Source organism: Pinus tabuliformis, chromosome X, assembly GCF_031772625.1.
Source record: "Pinus tabuliformis cultivar Carrire ecotype Pingquan chromosome X, CPIR1, whole genome shotgun sequence".
In the NCBI taxonomy this organism is placed as follows: domain Eukaryota; kingdom Viridiplantae; phylum Streptophyta; class Pinopsida; order Pinales; family Pinaceae; genus Pinus; species Pinus tabuliformis.
The window spans coordinates 768,697,583-768,713,439 of NC_142308.1; the positions used below are offsets into that span (position 1 = coordinate 768,697,583).

The 15,857-nt window shown below is 39.4% G+C and overlaps 1 protein-coding gene across 1 annotated transcript in view; it reads right to left on the reverse strand.

Moving 5' to 3' along the window:
- Nucleotides 1-688: 688 nt before the first annotated feature.
- LOC149142116 (sister chromatid cohesion protein PDS5 homolog A-like) overlaps nucleotides 689-15,857 on the reverse strand; it is a 57,901-nt gene continuing 42,732 nt past the window's right edge. Inside the window, exons 12-13 of the mRNA XM_089451412.1 lie at nucleotides 1,007-1,057; nucleotides 689-911 (exon numbers count right to left, since the gene is read on the reverse strand). Of these exons, the coding sequence (XP_089307538.1) occupies nucleotides 794-911; nucleotides 1,007-1,057 (169 nt within the window). The 3' untranslated portion in view covers nucleotides 689-793. The remainder of the gene's footprint in view (nucleotides 912-1,006; nucleotides 1,058-15,857) is intronic.

Here is a 15,857-nt window from a genome sequence, read left to right on the forward strand (position 1 = left end):
ACCCTTTTCAGAGCAAATTGTTTCAGCCAGACTTGTATTTATGTATCTATGACACAAACAAATCTTTGACAAAACAAATATAGAGTACTATGCAATCTTCACAGCTCTTTGAATTCATTGGTGCAATAGTCTTCTTTGTGCAGTAACATGGTGGCCTAAATGCCTTTACTTTGATTGTACCAGTCACTTAAAACACGCATTCTTTCTTTTTATTTTTTTCATCTCTAGCTGTTGCAAATTGGAACTCTCTTGCATGTATAAAGTATCAACATTCTTATGTCTCTGTTGATGCATAATAAATGCAAGGAAGTTCCAATTGCAGCAGCTAGATATGAAATAAAGAAAGAGAAAGAATGTATGTTGGCATTCATACTAAGGACCACTATTTTGGGTGTTGATCTGTCATGCTAACATACAGATTTTTGAACACTTGGGATGCCCCTCGGTGACTGAAAAAACACCAGCCCAATTGGAAGAGTGATTAGTGGTAATGTTGAGCTAGCTTCCCAGAGCTATTGCCTAGGTTTGCCTGGTGCACTACTGAGCAATAACATATCGAAGCACCATGAAAGTCAAAAAATTCGAAAAATATATTTCTGATGTTTATTACATGCCTGTTGAATATGTGCTCAAAATGGCGGATGATCTAAAAGATGTATCATATAGAATATATGAACCAAAATGCAAGAGACATGAAAAAGTATCAATTATATTAGTAATCAATCTCCTTTAGCCCACATGACCTGCATGTTGTACTTCATATGTTGATCACGTCAACATATTTGTATTCACGTTATATCAAATACAGAAAAAATGGAAAATTAAAGTACGTACTGGGACTGGGAGATCCAGCTTCATGCACTTGCTCAACTATTTTTCCAGGCTCGACCAAAGGCTCGAGTGTTATGTCACTGCAATTAGATGAAATTGCATCCATCCTCAGTTCATCTTTTAGAATAGCATATTGAAAATTCAAATCAATGAGTTTCGCCAGGCATTTACATACCCTATTTCTGGAGTCATTGCTTCAGAAAGTAATTTCCCCTGCTTTTGTTTCCTACAAGAAAAATAAAAATAGAAAATGTTTAGTAGTAGTGGTTCCTGTTCCATGGAAAAATTCAGAGTTCAGCCTGAAAGCAAAGCAAAATATCACCAAAAGATCTTAGTAGAGAAATGTAACCTAAACAACATATGCTTTTAGAAACAATTCAAGTGAATAATGTGGACCAGATACGTTTGTGTACACGGTGTAGAAACCAAGATATACACTAAAATAGCCAATGTCATTACTCCTGAGAGGGGCATCAAATAACATTCTAGGAACTTTCCCATGATAGTTCCTGAATGATCCTCAATCATATTCAGTACTTTAAACATCTTTGGATTTTGGTGGAAGGAAAACAACAGAAACCCACAAATCAAGATGGCATGAGAAAATTTGAAAGTGGGAATCGAGAAAAATCATTAATTTTAACCTCGACCATGACTAACAATGTGATTAAATAACTAACATTCGAGGAACTTTCCCATGATAGTTCCTGAATGATCCTCAATCATATTCAGTAGTTTAAACATCTTTGGATTTTGGTGGAAGGGAAACAACAGAAACCCACAAATCAAGATGGCATGAGAAAATTTGAAAGTGGGAATCGAGAAAAATCATTAATTTTAACCTCGACCATGACTAACAATGCGATTAAATAACTTAGAAATGCTCAAATATCTAATGCACCATGTAAGAAATTGATAAATATTTCTGACACTCTGAATGAGTCTAAGGCATTATATTTAAAAGATATGGTCAATGCTACTAAAATTAAGATAACAAGATCAAGATCTCATCTCCAGCATCAAAGCATTGAGTGATAAGATGGCTGCTGTAGGAACAAAAATAAAGGATACGGAATTGGTAAAATTGATCTTCAGATGATTGCCTGGCCTTATAACCCCTTCAAAACCCCATTCGGTAGAAAATTAGGAAAGCATCTAAAGCAGTTCTTGAAAAAAGGAAGCCGAAACAACAAACAAGAAATCTAGAACCAAGAAGAGGCAATCTAAGTTGCATGAAATGTGGAAAAATATAGAAGTCTCCAAAACAAGTATGGCTGGGATTGTGACCTCATCCCCTCCTTCCTCCCCCCTTCCCCAAGAAAATGGAAACGTCAAACAAAACATCATATATATATATATATATATATATATATATATATATATATATATATATATAATATACATATTTTCTTGCAAAAAATCGAAGATTTATTAAAAACTATGCCCATATAATGACACCCCTAACAATCCTTCTAAAGAAAAACTCATTTCGATGGTACGATGAAGCATAAAAGTGTTTTGAAGACTTTAAGGAAAATATGTCTAATGCCCCTATATTGGCAACTCCAGATTTCTAAAAACCTTTTGCAATTGAGTGTGATGCTTCAAGTTTTCGTATAGAAGCAGTATTAAGGTAAGATGGTCATCCAATAGCTTTCGAAAGCAGGAAACTCAATAAGCGAGAATGTCTAAAATATACATACAACAAAGAAATGCTCGCTATTATGCACGCACTAGACAAGTTGAGGCAATATCTTTTCGGAAGTAATTTCTCCATACGAACAAACTATAACAATCTCTAGTACCTCCTCCAACAAAAAACGCTCTTTGAAGAACAACAAAAGTAGATTGAAAAAATTGCTTCTTTTGACATTGTGATATTACATAAAAGAGGAAAGGACAATGTAGTGGCAAATGCTTTGTCTGGGAAAGACGAAGAACCATCATTACTTGCAGTTTTGGTCATTGTTCCCAAATGGCTTAATGAGATTCGAAGTGAATATGCAAAAGATCCAAAAACCAGTGCCATAATCAATAACCTTCCTCAAAATTCAAAATTTGAATGGAAGGACGATATTCTATGGTAAAAAGGAAGAATTTATCTGAATTCAAATTCCAAGATTAAAGCCAAGATTCTCAAGGAGTCACATGATTCATTATTAGTCGGACATGTAGGGCTCTTTAAAACCTACTATAATGCATGTTAGTCATTCTTTTGGAAGGGAATGAGTAACGATATTCAGAAATATGTAGCATAATGCAATAAATGCTAGAGGAATAAAAATGAAAATATTATGACACCTAGACTACTTCATCCTTTAAATATCCCGAATCAAAAATGGGAAGAAATATCAATGGACTTTATTGAAGGTTTACCTGTGTCTGAGGGTAAGGATAAAATTCTTGTAGTAGTCGACAAACTCACCAAGTATACTCACTTTATTGGAATGAGGAAATTTGACTCAACAAAACAAATCGCTGAGATATTTTACAAAAATGTTTACAAATTACATGGATTTCCCAAGGTCATTGTGAGCAATAGAGATGCCAAATTTAAGGGTAATTTTGGGAAGGAATTTTTCAATCATAGGAACCTACCTCAACATGAGTTTAGCCAAACAGATGGCCAAACAGAGATTGTCAATAAATGTTTAAAAGCCTTCCTACGTTGTTATCCCACAGAAAAACAAAACAAGTGGGTTCAGTGGTTACATCTCATTGAATGGTGGTACAATTACCACATGTCATCAAAAATGACTCCATTTCAAGCTCTATACGGTTACAAAACTCTGAAACGGAAGGACCTTGCCATTATTGAGACAAAACTTCCAGCTGTTAAAAACCAGTTAGAAGAAACTCAAAAAGGCGTCCAAACTCTTAAACAAGATCTAAATAATGCAAGAAATCGTATGAAGCAACAAGTTGATCGAAATAGAACAAAGAGGGAATTTGAAGTTGGAGAATGGGTATTTGTTAAACTTTAGTATTACAAGAAGTTATCCTTAAAACAGAAGGTAAAATACAAATTGGCACCAAGGTTTTATGGACCATACCAAATCGACAAAAAGATTAGCCAAGTAGCATACAGTTTAAGCCTCCCTAATAAAAGTCGTGTTCACAACGTTTTCCATGTTTCCTTCCTTAAAAAGGCACTTGGTGAACATCAATCAGCACAAACAACACTTCCAACTTTAAATGACGAAGGAAGGGTCATTCTAGAACCAGAAGGCATCATCTCTATCAACGAAAAGAAGTTGTGATCTCGAGTAATCAAAGAATACCTAATCAAGTGAAAGGACTTACCAGAAGAGGAAGCTTCTTGAGAGACTGAAATGTTTCGTCAACAACATCTGTCGTTACGTATGCTTTGAGGACAAAGCATCTTTTCAGGATGAAGGCAATGTTATGTAAAAATTAATTAACTCTGTAATGATTAGTTAAATTAAGGAAAAAGGGCATGACCAAAGATCGTGCCCATTCACCAAGAGGCACCCAACGTTGTATTTAAGCCAAGGGCCTCCCACAATTGTATCATCATTTTTCAATTATATATATATTTGTCAATCGTTGAGTTCTTTTACTCCAGAATGAAGAGGATACAACAACCAAGGAGCTTAAAGAAAGAACTAGTTACTGTGAAGGACTTGAAGTAGAAATCATCTCTCTCAAATCCAATCTTGAAAAGTCAAACAAACAATATGAGGAGATTCTTCAAGTATATAAAGAACAAGAAAACAAGTTTAAGAAGGAAATCATAGAGTTGAGAACTCAATTGGAAAAGACTAGAGATGAGAAAGAGGTTGAGGTAAGTATTCTAGAAGGAACGTTAGCGAAAAAGGATAAGCAATTGATATTTCAAGATAGCTCAAATATATTGGACAATATTCTTAGCAATCAAAGGTCTCCCTCCATTCAATCTAGTATTGCCTTTCTTGAAAATGTAAAAGGTTAATCTAGCTCACAAACTTGTGCAAGCAATCATAAGGTTGTCAAAGCAAATTTTGAAAAAATAGATAAAAGTCAACCAATCCAACAACCAAAGAAAGAAAATCTTCTAAGCAAATCATTCACTCCTAACTATCGAAGTAACAATCAATACTCTCCTCTACACAATAATGTTGAATGTTTTATCTATCATAACTTTGGACACTTTGCAGCCAATTATAAAAGCATATTCACAGGAAGATCAACAGCTCCCAAGTACTCAGGTTTCTTTAAGGGATATTGTTTTTCTTGCAACATGTTTGGTCACAAAGCTACTAATTGCAATAGAAGGAATATGAAATGATTCCTCAGCTCCGTTTTCTGGTCATATAAGATGTTATACTTGTAACAAGGTTGGGCATAAGGTCACTGATTGCATATCAAACATTTGGAATAGAAGAAAAAGGTGGGATAAGTTCCAACACATAATTAGAAATTGCAAGCATATATGGAGGAAGAAGGAACATCAATCAAAAATGTAGGGAAGCTTGACCCTACTGCAGTCCATCAATTTTAAAGCTTACTTTTCACAGTGACTACAGAAGTGATGTGAGGTACATGACCTCATGAAGAACAAATGATGACTATCAGCGTAATATCCCTAAGGGAAACTTAATAGTAAATATTCAAAGCAAAATAGTCAGACATCATAAAAACTAGAACAGACAATCAGACCATGAAAATGCTTACACAACAGCGTTGTATACTCATTTTATTAATTGGAAAAGGTGTGCAATCAAGGTGCTAAAATGAGTGCACCTGGGCTTGCTTTTAGCAAGCTAGCAAAGCCCACAATGATCCTTGAATCACCCTCCTCCAAGCTCTGTCAATTTGGCCCAACCACTGGGTTGTAATTCCTAGAAAATGGTGTTACTGCCTGAAATGAAGAGCTGCTAAAGCCCTCTCTACTGCTTAGAAAATTCAGAGAATTTAAAACTGGCCTCTACTCAAGAAACCCAGAATAACCCACGAAGGGTTTGGCCAAAGCTTAACTCCGGAATTTCGACCCCCTTGAGCTCGACTAGCTCTCCTGCAGGGAAATTCGACCTCCTATTGAAATGCCCCCAAAATGCCTGCAAACCCTGTTAGAAGGCTTCCCAAGCCTTCCATCTCCCCCTTGAACTCCCTTAAATCCCCAAACTCTCGGAGTGCCTCTAGCAATCACTGTGCACTCCCTGCACTGTTGTGGCTCTCTTTGTTGTTGTAAATTGACCTCCTCCTACTAGTACGAACTAGGTTGAAGAAGAAATCCCTCTTTGGGCTGGCACTCGAAGTCCACCGAAGCAAGGGCTGGGATTTCCACTCGAAAACACCCGGTGTGCTGAATAGCACATGCAGACTTGTCTCACTGCTCTTGTCAAAGACAAATTCTGAAATGATGAATGATAACCAAAATGAGAGCTCCTCCCTTCTTTTATCGAATTGCCTCCAAGACTGGCCATGTGGGCAAACATCGACTTTCTCCCACCTTTTTCGAGCCAATGAGAGCGTACTCTCCATGTGGGCCAAAAATGCCTTCGTGGTGGCCCCCACTTTCCACCAAAGCGCAATTTTTCATTGAGCACTATAGTTGGAGTACCTCTTAGGCCAAAAATCACCTATGAGTCCCCTAGGCCCCCTTTTCCTAAGTGAAATAATGCAAAATGCCAAAATTGGTCAAAATTTCAATATTCCCTTAGTGAAACACTAAGCAGGAATATCACAATCAGAACCACAGGATTAGTGATGTATGATCTCAAGGGGGACTATGCATGAGTATCTTGGTGATGGTTCTCTATTTTGGTTTGATATTCTTTTTTTTGTTCTGGTATTACTAACATTACATCTGATGTAGTAACAATAAACATGAACATACAGTACAGGCTCAGGGGGAGTTGTGGTTATGAAAGTTCAGCGTTTTACTTTATGTACATGGATCTTATTAAGGATAGTTGCGTATATACACGAAAATTGATCTAGACAGTGGCATATGTTTCTTTGAGATGAAGAAACAGTGGGACAGACTCCGGGGAAGTAATATGATATGCTTCAATCAGTTATTATTTGGCTTTCTGGTTCTTGGTAATTCTTAGGAATGATGGTTGGTTCATGATGGTTCATGAGATGTTTAAAAATGTTATTGTTGTTGTGATTCCTTGATGGATTTGTTGATTGATGAGTTGGATATATTCAGATTTGATAATGATAAGATGGCACGGGTTCAGGGGGAGCATCTGCTATGCTTCTAATAGTGCATTGTTAGCAATATGATGTCTAGAGCATTTCTTATTGATTTATGATGAGTATATATCATTGGTGATGTATAGATGATGTTGTTGAAGACACATGTTGTTGAACTCCTAGATGATGACTCAGTGAAGATGATCCTACGTTAATCACTTGATGAAGAAGATGTGCATGCTATGGTTAATGATTCACTCACTACTTGTTGACATTTATATTTTGTTGTCATTATGTCTTCTATGATGCATATGGTGAAGTTATGGATGATGCCTATATGTTGCTTGAGCTATATGTGAAAAGTTGCTATGATGTTGTTACTCAGTTCTATGTGATATTCTTTGTTTGCGCACATGTTATTGATGCATATGATGACGTATATGCTGCTTGAGGTTTGTGACTCTTCCTATGTGTGAAGAGAGCATGCTGATCTTGATGAGATGAGATCAAGGAGATGAGTTACTCACAGAGCTTGATTGCACAATCTTATGCTACAATTGGTTGATGATGAGTTCATGATTTACTCGTTGTTGTTGGCATCTCTCATTGATGAGAAGATATATACAAATTGTTGTCACTATGTCATGGGTTATCAATGATGGATGGATTGCAAATAGGGATCTTATAGATGATTACTTAAGTTGCATTTTGATATGCTCGATGAAGTATACTTTATGATCGTTATTGATGGATGCATGAAGATAATATCATGGCATTGATATTGCTGATTATAACCCTTCCTATATGTGGAAAAGGCATGTTACATGAACTCAAGAGGATGTTTATTGTTGTTGTTGCTACCACTGCTTAATGATGCCTGGAAACATTGCACATTTGGTCAAATATTGATGACTACATTGTCCTACATAATGATGATGAAGATGTTCATGTTGCAGGTTCCTATATGGTGTATGATGGTTACTGATGACTATCGTGGTCTTGCAACCTCATGAGCGAGGTTCTTGGTTTTGGTTAAAAAGGTCATATCTGTCTCTTGATGTAAAGGTCATATAAAGACCCATGTTGTAAATCATTGTAAAATTCAATCATGTAGGGCTATTGGGGTCAAGTCATTTATGTATGTAATTCCACTACTTTGGGCATTAGATGTAATGTTGAGTCAAATATGTAACCCCAGTATGGTGGGTGATTGATGTAAGCATGAGTATTGGTGAAGGGAAAGGTCATACTTGGTTGAATCATAAAGTCAAGTATTTCATTGAAGATCTTCATCATATGCTCAGGGGGAGCATGGTCAGTATATAGTTTTCATATTCAGCAGAACAAACCTACACTGATCCTCGCTACAAAAGGGAGAGAGAAGTCTTCATTCAGCATTGGTCAGCCCTTTTCCCTTGATGTCAAAGGGGGAGAGTGTTGATTTTTGAGTAGCTTGGGAGGTACTCCAAGCCCTAGGGTTCAGGTTTTGGAGGGCAAAGCGCAACAAGAGTCACTTGTGGGCTTGGAACCCAAGGTTGGGGTTTTGCACCCATCAAGATTTGGGCCAAAACCACGAACACATTTTGACATGTGATGGATGAGGATGATAGCACTCGTCGTGACGAATCCGACACAACGAAGATCACCCGATTCTGAGTTGTAGAAATGGAGTTTTGAATTCTTGAAATTGTGGAGTGGGTTTGCACCAAATGAGTTAAGGTCGGCTTAAGTTTAGTAAGCCTCTTGACACCTAGACAAGCCCCTGTTGGACGTTTTGAGAAGCCCTTCTTATGTGTATAAATAGGAGGTGATTTTGTCTCATTTAGACATATCCATTTGTACAACACATCGCAAGAAAATAGCTTGTTGAGGAGAAAATGAGACCTTGTCTAGGCCGCATCGAAAGCAGGCTGAACAACGAAGAGGAGAGGGCATCGTAGGGCTGTTTTGAGGCCCATTTCAGGTGACCGAGTTGTTGGTTGGAGAGTCGAGGAGTTGTGCTAGAGGGCCGACGCAAGGAGGGACTGTTTGAGGGCCAATTGAGGGTGGACAGTCCCAAAACAAGGTTGTCGCAGACTTGTAGGTGGAGATTTAGGGCAGCCGCAGTGACTTGAAGGAATTTCGAGGTCTATTTGAAGGCTAGAACAACATCAAACTACCTTGTCCTCTCAAGGAGGGGCAAAACGACATTCAAGGGGAGCAATTATGGGCAAAATGAAGGCTGGATAAGGGACTGTGTTTTGTAACCTAACCAGGCCTAGTTTGCAGCGATGAAGGCAAACCTCAAACAGTGATCTAAGGTATGTTTTGTGAAACATTCTTTTAGGTGTTGGATCCATGATTCAGATCAGTTTTGGATCGATTGCTATTGCAACCTGTGGGAGCCAATTTGAAGGCTTGATTCGGTGATAGAAAGCCTTTCTAGGAGCAAATCCTACCGTGAAGTATTGGGTGCCATTTGTCTGGTGGAGGGCAGTGTGTTGGCTACCCAAAGTAGCCCTAGACAAGAAATCTTGAAGTGACAAAGAGAGTTGAAAGTTGGGTGAAGTTTAGTGCCTAATGTGCAGCACTTTGATGGACAAAAGTGACTGCTAGATTGGCGAATTAGAGCTCAGGGATTGGCCAGCCTAGAGATCAGATAGGATCAACTCGTGTACATGCAGCAAAAGTGACTTGCAACAGTGTTAGGTGGCAGCCCTCCTGGAGTCTCTATGTGTTGTCCTTTGAAGGACTAAGGGGCAGCTAGATATCAGTACGGAAGCGAAGGACTGGCAGGACAAGATACGACATTGAAGCTGCAGCAAAGATTGTCATTGTATCTTGTATTCCATAGATTGTTGTATTATTTAGATTGGTTTAATATAACGAAGATTGGACTGTAAATTATTGTACAATATTTGTTAAACATTGTGTATACTTATGCATATGTGATTTACTGCTTTATATTTTCCACTGTTCAAAGTAGTTCTTGTTGAGATTCTTGGTTTGGTAGCATCAGAGATTTTAAGATTCTAACCTAGACCCAAGATCGTGGAAATTCAACATGGTATCAGAGGGTGTTTGAGCTACTTTGGAAGTCAGTGAATCAGAGTTGTGCACAGCGAAGTACAACTTAAGAGGGAGTTGGTCACATTGTAGGTGACAATGTCAAAGTTGCAAGTTGGTTTCTAGTATGAGGACAGGTTGGAGGGTTTGTCCAACTATAGTCCATGGAAGGAAAGGATCAATTTGGTCTTGCAGGTCAACAGGATCTGGGAGTTCGTCGAGAAAGCCATAAAGAAGCCAACTGACCCAAAGGAGTTGGAAGTGTACGAGGATTTGGATACAAGGGCAAGATTGATCATCCTTGATAGTGTGAAAGATTCCCTAATACTTCATTTGTCTCGAAAGAACACTGCACATGAGATGTGGATGGCTCCTCATAATTTGTTCCAGAATAAGAATGAGAACCGAGTATTGGTATTGGAGGATAAGTTGAAGTCCACCAAGATGATACAGGGTGAAGAAGTGACTTTGTATCTGACGAGATTGTCTCAAGTCAAAGATGAGCTTGCTACCGTCGGCGTGACTATTTCAGATTCTGATACGGTGAGGATTGCTTTGAAAGGGTTCACCGAGGAATGGAAGCCCTTCATCGAAGGTATTGTTACCAGAGAGAAGATGCCAAACCAGAATAGGCTGTGGGACGACTTCATTCAGGAAGAGTTACGAGACAAGGATCTTCATCCGAAGAAGAGGGCTTCAAAGGATGACATGGCACTTGCAGCGCGAATGAAGGTTAAGCAGAAGGACTTGAGTAAAGTCAAGTGTTTCAACTTTGGCGAGATGGGTCATTTTCCGTTGAGATGTCCAATGAAGAAGAAAGGTGATGACGAGAAAAAGAAAGGAAAGCAAGTTGACGGTGTTGCCACTTCTGCTGAGACAGATGCTCTCACCAGGAGATTGGAGGAGGAGGACTTTGCTATGATCTCTCATTTCTCGTAGGGTACTATCAATGAGGATGTATTGTACGTGGACAGTGATGTGACGAAATATATGATAGGGTCACAGGGGGTTTTTGAGACTCTAGCTAAATGGGACTCGAAGTTGCACTTGGTGTTAGGTGACAAGAGATAGAAGGAGATCTGAGGATCGGGAGTTGTGGCATTCACAATGGAGACAAGATGAGTGATGCGGGTCCAACATGTATTATTTGTACCAAGTCTCAAATATAGCGTGATTTCTGTCTCGATGATCAAGAAGAAGGGGTTTGAGGTCTTGTTCTACGATAGGAAGGCAAGACTCAGGCCTAGAGGCTCTAGCTCCGATGGGATTGTGCTTGGAGTTAGAGTGCATGTTTTATACAGGCTAACGGGCAAGCCTATGGATCATGGGAAGAAACAGGTGGAGCAAGTGCAAGTTCCAGAGGTACAGGTACAAGTTCCGGAGAAGAAGGTCCAAATTCCAAAGGCTTAGAGGGAGTCGAGTTCTAAGGGGAGCTTGCAGATTCAGAGGAAGACTTTGCAGCCCAAGAAGAGCGCGTGGTCAGTGGGAAGCAAGGGTGCTTCGACATCTGGAAAGAAGGAATCATAGAGGGATTCAAAAGTGATACAGGAGAAGAAGAAGAAGCAGGATGCTTCCAGTGATAGCGACACTTCCGAGAGAGGGTTAGTTCATTCTTTAGGGATTGCCGGAGTGGTGAGCACCAAGAGTTGGGCGAGCGTTGCAAGTAGTGATGATGATGATGAGTTACTTCCTAGTCTTGTAAGTACCTTCGTCGCTAAGAGAGAGTGTTGACTTTTCAGTAGCTTGGGTGATACTCCAAGCCCTAGGGTTCAGGGTTTGGAGGGCAAAGCGCCACAAGAGTCACTTGTGGGCTTGGAACCCAAGGTTGGGGTTTTGCAGCCATCGAGATTTGGGCCAAAACTATGAACAAATTTCGACATGTGATGGATGAGGATGATAGATCTCGTTGAGACGAATCCAACGCAACAAAGATCACCCAATTTCGAGTTGTAGAAATGGAGTTATGAATTTTTTGGATTGTGGAGTGGGTTTGCACCAAATGAGTTAAAGTCGCCTTAAGTTTAGTAAGCCTCTTGACAGCTGGACAAGCCCTTGTTAGGCGTTTTGGGAAGCCCTTCTTATGTGTATAAATAGGAGGTGATTGTGTCTCATTTAGACATATCCATTGCTGCAACACATCACAAGAAAATAGCTCGTTGAGGAGAAAAGGACCTTGTTTAGGCCGCAGCAAAAGGAGGTTTAACAGCGAATAAGAGAGAGCATCATAGGGTTGTTTTAAGGCCCATTTTAGCTCACCAAGTTGTTTGTTGGAGGGTTGAGGAGTTGTGCTAGAGGGTCGAGGCGAGGAGGGACTGTTTGAGGGCCAATTGAGGGTGGACAGTCCCAAAACAAGCTGTCGCAGACCTGTAAGTGGAGATCTTGGACAGCCGCAATGACTTGAAGGAATTCCAAGTTCTATTTGAAGGCTAGGACAACATCAAACTACCTCAGCCACTCAAGGCGGGGTAGTCGCATTCAAGGGGAGCAATTCTGGGATAAATTAAGGCTGGATAAGGGACTGTGTTTTTTGCCCTAACCAGGCCTGGTTTGCAGCAATGAAGGCAAACCTCAAAGGGATTGGCATAAGGTATTGGCTAAGGATAAAGCCATATAAGGAGATAGAGATCAAAGTGTTAAGTGTGCAAGTTATGGGTTATTAATGTGTAATTTGATCTGAACTAGAGGTGCACTAAGGAGCTAGGAGAGGACTCAGATCTGAAAGATCTGAAGTATGGTGACATATGTGGTTGTTTGATGTACTCACTGAAAATGGCTAACAATGATAGATTTGTGCTGACAATAATGCTCTAATATGAATATGTGATGGTGAAGCATGCGCAGTATGTGTTGTGGTTGCAGTGAAGGTTTGACTCAGTAATTTCAAGATCTATACGCAAGTTTGCTTCAAAGAAATCGCGTGCATACATGGATATGCTTCTAGGTAGTCGCATATATATTCTGCAAAGTGTTTTCAGTATGTACAAATCCGTACGCGGGTGTTGTGAATGATAAGCGCGTACATACACAGATAGGCTTTATGAAAGTCGCGTACACATGCTAGGGCTTTGCAGTATGACTTATTGATGATATTTGATTAGTTCTTTTATGTTTGTTGTTGTTTGTTGATGATGTCTCTATCATGATAATTTGTGCTTCACAGTACTGGTTGGGTTGAGTTTGTTATGGAATGGAATGTTGATTAGTAAAGATGTTACTGTGTTGTGATCGTAATTGGCTCAATGATCTGTGATTGATTCAGTATTTGATTTAGTGATTGTTTCAGTAGCAGAGTGATTAAGATTCAGCTATCGGTATATTGAGATCTGTACACAGGTATTCTTCAGAGGACTCGTGTACATACGCTAGTCTACTTTAGGGAAGTAGCGTATACACTATGACGTATGTCTGATTAGGGTTTTCAGGAACAACACTATGTTTCTGTGATGATGAACAATATATGGATTGGTATATTGATGAGTGGTTGTGCATTGATATGACCTATTGATCTATTCCATTGGTTGATTGAGATTCATTGATTGGTTTGCTAATGTTGCAGTGTTTCAGTTGGTACTATGATTGGATAAGTTGGTTTAGTGTTTGGTTTCATAATTGTTATTTAATATTGGGCTTAATGTTGGAAGTGGGTCCAATCTAAAAATATGATGAAAAGTGGCCTACAGGTTTGATGGTTTCAGTCAAGTGGATCCAGTATGAAATATTATGAAACGTGGTCCACAGAGGTGCTAACGATTAGGGCTTTCAATAAGGGATTCGAAGCTTCCTTCCTGTAGTAGCTGGAGAATTTGTGCAAGGGGTAGGATCTCCCTTCCGGTAGGAGCCGGTAAACAAGATTAGGCGTTGGAGCTCCCTTCTAGTGGGTGTTGGAGAACAAGAGAAGGTTGTAGCCTTCTGTAGGTGGGTGCTTGTGTACTGGTAAGAGTCTGCGCCAGTACAAGATTGTAAAAGGTTTCTTTATAATAAGAAAGAAGACAGCCACAACAATAGCGGTAGTTTTCTCCCATATTGGGTTTCCACCTAAAAATCCTGGTGTTCTATGTGGGTTGCTTATGTGTTGTGTTATCTTCTCTTTACTGCTCATGCTTTCTGCTTAATAAATGAATAATGACATAATGATGCACTAGTTAAAGGTGAATAATTGATGGAACATACGCGAGTTTCATAAATGACAGTAGCATATAGAATGCAGAATAAGAAATGAAAAGTTTGAAGTGAGTTTAAAACACTGATTCACCCCCCCCCCCTCTCAGTATTTTTCCCAAAACAACTACAAGGTAGTAGGTAGCTCATCAATCATCATCACCAAAATCAATATCACTGTCACGGTAACCACTACTCCCCTTTGCATCCTCCTCCTTTGTATCCAATGTAATCTCTGCATCTACTGGTGTGGAAGATGACCCCTCAAGAGTATCACCATCATCAAAAGTGATAGGCTCTAGCACTGGCTCATTAATATCCAAGTTGGCCAATGCCAACTCAACACTACTATCCAAACCCATATCATTAGGAAACACGCTCCTAGACCTTTTTCTACTCACTCTCACACACCCATGACAAGAGAGACACATTACAATGATGACAAAGTGGCCCAAATCGGGATTTTAAAGAGCCATGATAGGGTTTTCGAGAGGGACATGTATCACAAAATCGTGACACATTGCTCGGGAGAATCAGATTCGCTAGGTCCATGAATTGCTCATGTTTGGACCTGCTCAACCCACGAATCAAACACGTGTCCCTTGAGAATCGTGTTCAACACTCGTGATTCAAGACATGTGGGGGGGGAGGATGAATCTGGTTTCTTAGGTGACCCCTTTAGGAGAAATATACTCCTAGATTTGTCTTCAATCGGCAGGGAACAGTCCCTTGCAGCCACTAGATAGCTCAATGTGCCATTATTCTCCACTACCTGAGCTAGCCATTCTGCCCTCGCTCATCTCTTATGATCGTATGTTTGAAAGTGGGCCTTCCAACCCCAAAGGTATGATTTTTCATTATGTAATTGGGTGTTTATGCTTGCTTTCCTTGGGCACATTTGGACATGGATTAGTAGGGGGATTCGGCGAAAAGAAAGGGCTTTGACTGTACTCTTGTTACCTTACTTCAACTTGGGGGTTCATCTTGTATACTAGTCCTGTGAGATATCCTCTATTGGCTAAGCTTTAGGAGTGGCATTACATGGGAAACCCTAATTTTCGTTATGTGGTCCCGCTTACCCATATCATATATCTCACTCCTCTCCGCTCATTTCTATCCCTTTTCACAAGTCTTGATTTGGCGTTGTGTTTACAACACTTCAACAAACGCTTGACGATTGCCTTCGCCACAATGAAATTCGGCTTTTGCAAGTATAGCTTTGCCTTCAATAAAATGTAATCACTTCTCCTCTATATGTTATTCTACGTGCACGCCAAGCGGCTCCATCAAGCAATTGGCCTCTCAAGGAGCTGTCAAATTTGGTTTCTAAAAAATGCATGACCCTCCTAGTTTTTTAAATTAGGCCTTAGTTTAATTTTCAAAACGGCCTTGGGAAATTAATATGTGTCTGCCCCTTGCCAAACTTTGGCCTTCGAAATTTGATTTTCAAGTGGCCCTTTACCTTGCCAAGCTTTGTATTTTAAACAAAATATATGTTTAGTCCCCCCTTTAAAATTTAAAATTTGGCCCCTTAAAAAATTTGATCGATGACTTTTTGACTTCTCAACATTGGACTCAAATATGTCAAATTGTTATTATGCCTGGAACAACTTGTTAGAAATTTGTAGGACATTTACTACATGTGCAACAAATTTGCAATCAATGTGAGCTTGATAAAT